The sequence below is a fragment of the Poromitra crassiceps genome (genome assembly GCF_964638095.1).
Source record: "Poromitra crassiceps genome assembly, chromosome: 6".
Lineage (NCBI taxonomy): Eukaryota > Metazoa > Chordata > Actinopteri > Beryciformes > Melamphaidae > Poromitra > Poromitra crassiceps.
This window is the reverse complement of record NC_139627.1, coordinates 25541685-25549310: the sequence shown is the minus strand read 5'-3', so window position 1 is coordinate 25549310 and position 7626 is coordinate 25541685. Positions and strand designations below refer to the sequence as shown.

The following is a 7626-nucleotide window of genomic DNA, read 5'->3' as shown; positions in this document are numbered from 1 at the left end:
AAACAGAGACTGATCAAAATGATAAGTGATGAACTGAAAGAACGGAATTGCACTGTGGTCAATTCACTTGGAGATGCTGATGTAGACATAGTAAGGGCCGCAGTGGGATCATCTCTTCTTCACACCACTACGCTGATTGGAGAAGATACTGATCTCCTCGTCTTACTCCTTTACTATGCACAGAGAGATAGTAAGGGCCTTTATTTCAGATCAGACAAGTCGAAAGCTGATGGCAGTTTTAAAGTGTATGCCGTAAACCATTTGAAAGAAGTACTCGGATATGAAGTGTGTTCTCAGTTGATGTTCATCCACGCTGTGACTGGCTGTGACACAACTTCTCGGATCTTCGGAGTTGGCAAAAAGACTGCGTTCCAGAAACTTGTAAAAGGTGATCCTGTCATTCGGGCTTGTGCCAATGCATTCACTGTACCAAACCAGACAACAGATGTGATCGATGACCTTGGGTGCCAAGCAATGGCTGTCCTCTTTGGTGGGAAGTGCACAGATTCGCTTGCGACAATGCGATATAACATTTTCAGCAAGAAGGTTGTCTCAGCTTCATCAACTGTAACGCCTGAACGTCTACCACCAACTGAGTCGGCTACCATATTTCACTGTCGTAGAGCATACTACCAAGTCATGGTCTGGATGGGAACAGATGATGGTATGGATGCCCTAGACTGGGGGTGGAACCTGCAGGACAATAGATTTGTCCCACTCATGTCAACAATGAATGTTGCTCCAGACAGCCTCTTGAAGGTCATTCATTGTAACTGTACCACTGCCTGCAAGACACTCCGCTGCTCATGCAGGAAACATGGACTACCTTGTACAACTGTCTGTGGACCATGTCAACTTCAGGAATGTGACAATCCACATAACAAGTTTCACCCAGTGGATCTTGAAGATGATGAATAAAGACCACAATAAGTGTGCAATTTATTGTGTTCAACACCAAAACCAGCTTTTTAGGTTGAATAGTAACCATTTTTAAGATATATGCCAATGTAAGCTACTGGCAGCCATTTTGAAAATGACACATTTCTAGCAGATATATTTATCTAGATTGTTTGCTTGTTCTTAATGTATAGAGGTACCAGAAGTTAAAACAATCATTTGTAACATTTTTTTCTATTTGAGATATAGCCATTCTAAGCTCCCCGATCGCCTTTTTGGACACTATCTTGAAAATGAAGCCTTTTTGGAAGGTGCATTTTCCTAGTTCTTTAGTATGTTCCTAAGTATGTCTAGGGGTACCAGAATCAAGTGACAAAATTATTTGTATATTTTTTCTATTGAGATATATAGCCATTTTAAGCTTGGTCGGACACCATTTTGGATGCCATCTTGAAAATTAAGCCTTTCTGTTAGGTGTATTTTCCTGGATTTTTAGTATGTTCGTAAGCATGTCCAGGGGTAACAGAATCAGTTGAAAAATCCTTTGCATCATTTTCTGAATTTGAGATATAGCCATTTTAAGCTCCTCGCCGCCATCTGGGCCGCCATCTTGGAAACGGCGGCTTTCTGGGAGGTAGATTTTGGTAGACTTTTAGTATGTTATTTAGGAGACCCAATACTACTAGAATCCATTGAGAAACCTTTTGTTTCAATTTTTTTGGGGTTAAACCATATATTGACTCACCTAGTCTGCTGTTGTCTCCTAAAGCATCAGTGCTAGTGACAGCTCACACAATGACACTGCACTCAGGCAAGATTTTGATTGTCACTCTCTGGAGCTAAACACTGTGATATGATTGACTGATGTGATGATGACAACAACAAGCATTCCCCAATGACATGTGACAGAAGGTTATAATCAGACGTTTGAAAGCGAATGTATTTATTCATTAATATTAGATTTTATAGGCTAAACCCGTGGGTGTTCTTCTCTGATAAGTATAAGCTAGTACAAGCTAGTGTGCAGCATTTGTGTAGGGTCTGAGACATAGCGTGCACTGGTCTGAGTCCCAGTCAGACCCTACAAATACAGGCCTAGACGCTGCTTGGATTGATTTTCGTATCCTCACCCAATTGGCATCATTATCATAATGGTAATTAGATGTTGAAAGATTGATGTTACAAAGCTAAATGCAGTCCCTCGGGATGAGCTCAATCTTCTGCAGTGGAGACAAAGACTGTGGTCATAAATTGATGATGGCGGCCGATTGGCAATGTGCCGCACAGCAGGGCCTGACTGTAACAAGGTTGAGCGGAGGAGAATTGTTCATGAGCCATCCAGTGTGTGTGTGTGTGTGTGTGTGTGTGTGTGTGTGTGTGTGTGTGGTCCACTTACTTGTGTTTGTCACAGCGGGCCGTTTGGCTGGAGGCTAATGTCAGCATGCTTCAATGAGTCAATATAGGTTCAGTTTGGGTTTTGAGATGTGGAGACAACAAGCGTTCAGTAAAGTCCTCTGCTGTTTGGAGTGTGTTGGTTAATCTGGCCTGGGGTCACCGATCTCGTGCCAAACATAATGAAAGGCTTTTTCGGTAATGCACACTGTAATGAGAAGACTATTAAATACCTTTGCTTCAAACAATAGCCTATAAATGGCCTGTTGATTGAGCTTCTGCGGCTTAGAGTAACACATTGAGATGGGCGAGGATGGCTTGCTTTGGATGGCTGGGAGCGGCCGCCTAACCACTCATCTCTCAAAGGGGTAAACTAGGGATGCTCCAAAGCCACTAGTTTCCCTGTCGACAAGTTAAAAAAAAAGTAGACTACCGTACTTGACTAGTCTATAAGTAAGAAAACACTCAGAAAACAGTCAAAAGTTAGCACAATTTAAGGTGAAAACAGACGGAAAAATATAGTGTATTTAAGAACCATTTGAAACTGTCAACCTGATTTTCATTTACTAGATCAAAATACTGCCAAACCTTGCTGGTTTTACAAGATGTCATCTCTGTGACTGTCCACACTGGTTTGTTTACATCCGGGCATTAGCGGGAAGGGGGTGTTGAAGACCGGTGTTGTACATATTACCGACTAGTATTTTCTGGAGCGAGGCGGTGCCGTTTAAAGAAACGTTTAAACTAGTATTTTCTGGAGTGGTGTCGTCCCGTTTAAACGTTTAACCGACTAGTCGTGCACATCCCTAGGATAAACCAGACCTAGCGTTGTTTGATTGTTGATAGTGCACAGCAGCACTGTGATGGAATGAGGAAAGCGAGGTTGATGAGAGAGTGTAACTGCCTGGCCACTGTTTTTCAGATGAGCAGCGAGTGAGCACGAGGAAGTCTGCTGCTGAGCTGCCTCAGAGGATGCTCCGGCCCTGCGCGGCGTAGTGCTGCTGAGGGAGGACCGCAGAGCCAACGGCAGCCCGGAACATCCAGCATGTCTCACCACCACCAACACCACCACCAGCGAGTCCACGGCCACGGCCGCACCATGAGCTCCGAGGGGGGAGGCTCCACCCCGGTCAACAAGACCTCCACCCCAACTCACCACAAGAGCGCCTCCTCCTCCTCCTCCTCGCAGCGCGACAGTCGGCAGGTGAGCACCTCAGCCACAGGCCCGTCCTGTTTTTTTTTCAAAGGATAGCATTGCTTGGAATTAATGTTGAATATCCATCTACCTATCTATCTATCTATCTATCTATCTATCTATCTATCTATCTATCTATCTATCAATCAATCAATTAATCAATCAATTTGATATAGCGCCAAATCATAAAAAGAGTTATCTCAGCACTTTACAAATAGAGCAGGTGGAAGACTCTATTTTGTTTTAGATCCAACAATTGAAACAATTCTCACATTTTACTGCACAAGTCATGTGGCAATTGAAACTATTTCCCAACAAGAAGATGCGCTTGGCGATGCGGCAGGGAAAAAGAGCCCTTTAACAGGGAAGAAAACTTGAGCAGGTCTGGCTTTTGGTGGGCGTTCTTCTACCTTGAGCGGTTGGGTTGAGAAGAGGGGGAGCGAGAGACCGGGTTGCACAGTAGTGGCAGCAATAACAATGATACCATTAACAAAAGTAATCAAAGTAAGTACAGTAGTAATAGTAATGCACAGTGACAACAGTAGTAATGATAGCAACTGTAGTGATAATACAAACAGGACTAATAATAGTAATACGGTACAGTAGTGGCACTGGGCAGTGGGTCTCTTCCCACTGGTATCAAAATCAAGAATCATATTTTGGGTTGCCGCAGTCTGCGGTCAGAGCTCTGCCCTTCTAAGACAGTTTATGCATCACAAAAACAGACAGACAGGCATACAGACAGACAGAGAGACAGAGAGACAGACAGAGAGACAGACTGACAGACAGAGCGACAGACAGAGAGACAGACAGACAGACAGACAGACAGACAGACAGAGAGACAGACAGACAGACAGAGAGACAGACAGAGAGACAGACAGACAGACAGAGAGACAGACAGACAGACAGACAGAGAGACAGACAGAGAGACAGAGAGACAGACAGACAGACAGACAGACAGAGAGACAGACAGACAGACAGACAGACAGACAGACAGACAGAGAGACAGACAGACAGACAGACAGACAGAGAGACAGACAGAGAGACAGACAGACAGACAGACAGAGAGACAGACAGACACAGACAGACAGACAGACAGACAGACAGACAGAGAGACAGACAGACACAGACAGACAGACAGACAGACAGACAGACAGACAGACAGAGAGACAGACAGACAGACAGACAGACAGACAGACAGAGAGACAGACAGACAGACAGACAGACAGACAGACAGACAGACAGACAGACAGAGAGAAGGGAACAGGGCCCGCCAGGAAATAATGAATCACTAAATAGTCAGTCAGCAGTTGTGCGTCAAGTGTGAAACACAAAAATCATTTAAAACTGTTGTGTTGTGATGTGATGACCTAGTCGCTCAGCAAATGTGCTGCCATCATCCATCCTCAACATTTAAATTACTTTCATTTTTTATTTTGATTTAAAACCAATGGAATAACCCCAGATGCATTACTCCAAAATACAGCTGTCAGAGTCAGGTACCATTCTGAGAGATTCTCTCTGAAAAGCCTTAGCACGTTTTTGTGTGTGTGGTTGTAGTGTACTCCCTGGTTGAGTAATGAAAGCCGTGCAGAGGCATAGTGTAGATACTGTGGACAGTGAATTTGATAGGCTCTTCTGTCAGTGCAGCTTACAGGGCGAGGGTTTAAATCTTAACCCCTGCAGTCGGCCATTTGAAGACACCCCCCACCCCCTCACCCAGCCCTCCTTACTTCAGCTGGCTGCTGTGTCACCGTGGGGCCATACAGAAACGGGACACCGCACTGGGATCTCTGACATCACAGCTTTTCCGTTGGTCCTGATGAATATTTCATGAGGGCCAGGCGGAGGCTCGGGGCTCCACTAAACATGTGGCGTGCTCTGGCATGCTGCGCGGGAGGAGCCGGCCTGTATTCAGTGGTCTAGGAGATGGGGCCTGTGTGAAGCACTTATGGCTCATTTCCACCACATTTTACAGCCCTGCACACAGCTCGTCACCACTCGGCTCTACTCGTCTCAACCCGAATGGATGTTTTGCTTCCACCGCTGCTCGATCTGCCCCTGCCCACAACTGGTCGTCATAGCGTCATCATTTTTTTTTAAGCTACACCATCCGCAACGTCATCGTCAACGTGACGACACTGTCTGTGCGCGAGCGGCAGTGACAACACACAACAATGGAGGTTGTCGAAACGAGCGTGAAGTGAGCAGGAATTTCACGTCCGGCCAGCAGGAATTTCACTTCCGGTTTAGTTTTTTGCCTTCAGAATAAAAGCATGATAAAGTTAGATTTTTAGTAGAAATGTACATAATGACACCCAACATAATGAACATAAGAACACTAAGATGAAGCTCTAGTTTAATGTTTGAATGAAAATAGACCAGCAGAACAAATACAAAGGTGACTGTGTACAGAAAACTCCTGCTGACCACTTCACGCTGGTCAATAGCTGCCTCACCTGATTTGCCTCTTGGAAGACATCAATAGGAGAGATTATCAAGTATGGGTGCTCATTAATATGCACAATGGATGATGTGGTTATGTGAAAAGTAGCCACTTCTGCTCATGGGCTTGTGAAATGTCTGCCCATATCAATGAGGCACACATTACAACAGAACAGTAAAATGAGCCCATTTTGAAATATTGTTCAAAAATTCAAATGTTGATGCGTTGGCGAAAACTCACTGCAGTCATGCAGGCGAACCCAAATATGTGTAAAATTCACTCTTGTTGATATTTGAAAAAACACATTTTAAAATAAGCCCCAAAAATACAGAATCCAAGGCACTCTTCTTAATAAGTTAAAAGGCTTTAATAATAGTGCTAGTTCATACTGGAGCAATAAAAGTATAAAAGCGTCATATACTTTTATTGTTCCAGTATGAACTAGCACTATTATTAAAGCCTTTTAACTTATTAAGAAGAGTGCCTTGGATTCTGTATTTTTTGGATTTCTCTGCTGCCACACCCATGCTTCATCCAAAGAGCACCTTCGTTTGACTATTGCCTCACTGTTTTTTGAAGGCCGTAGCCCTCCTCATCTCTTCTTTAAAATAAGCCCATTTTGAAATATTGTTTAAAAATTCTAATGTTAATGCGTTTTGGTGAAAACTCACTGCAGTCATGTACATCAGTAGTCCCTCTATCATGCCTAACTAGTGGCTAACCCAAATAGGTGTAAAATTCACTCTTGTTGTTAGTAGTAAGTCTGCTGCTCTATCAGGCAGACGGTTAACCCTTCCAACCCCCCTCTTCACCACTCCTTTATAGAGAGCCAAAGTGACCACCTCCTTCCTGTTTCAGCTCCGAACCAGCCACGGAGAAAATATGAATGGTGGTGAACGGTGAGAGACAGTACTTTTTTTTTTAATCCCGTTTGAAACGTGCCATGGAGTCCACATGTCAATTTTGTCAATTACTTTGCATGTCAAGAAAGTCACAGTTTGTCGTAAAACTGAAATGTAACGTTTAGCTTTGTATGAAACTGCTCAATCAACTACATCACCAACGCCAACACCAACATGGCCTGGCGGGAGATAAAATTATAACGTTACGTATGGTACAGGTTGTGTGTAGTCTTTCTGAATTTCTTATAGTGCAACAGTTTTATGACAAACTGTGACTTTCTTGACTTGCAAAGTTATCTTTTAAATTGACAAGCATCATACAGTATGTGTAGCTCATGGGCCATGATGGCACAATTCAAACGGGATAAAAAAAAGTATTGTCTCTCACCATTTACCACATTATTATTTTTCCCCGTGGCTGGTTCACATAGGGCCTGGCCAGGAAGGGGAGGGACTTTGGCTCTCTATTGTGTTGCCTACTTGCTTCAGATAATGAGGCCTTTAAAGGGATAGTTCACATTTTTTAAAGTCTAGCCCTTACCAATGATGATGTTGATTTGTTGAGTTCTCTCTCATTGTAGCCAAGTTGGACAAAATCTAATGCAAGGTCAATGGGGTTACGCTGTCAACTTGTACATACAGGAACGTGACCCCATTGACCTTGCATTTGATTTTGCCCAACTTTCCAGAGCTACTATCCCTTTAAGGGTAGAGGGGTTCAGAATGTCATTTCCCAGATGCTCCCTGATCTCAAAGCCAGTGTAATCTGAAAGCAATAGGCCATCTTGTATGCT

General features: G+C 43.7%; 1 protein-coding gene across 4 annotated transcripts in view; it reads left to right on the top strand.

The window, feature by feature from the left end:
- Positions 1-3334: 3334 nt before the first annotated feature.
- osbpl6 (oxysterol binding protein-like 6) overlaps positions 3335-7626 on the top strand; it is a gene marked incomplete at its 5' end in the record, with an annotated part of 45602 nt that continues 41310 nt past the window's right edge. For all 4 annotated transcript variants that reach the window (XM_083638761.1, XM_083638762.1, XM_083638760.1 and 1 more), the window contains one exon: positions 3335-3493. In XM_083638761.1, the coding sequence (XP_083494887.1) occupies positions 3335-3493 (159 nt within the window). The remainder of the gene's footprint in view (positions 3494-7626) is intronic.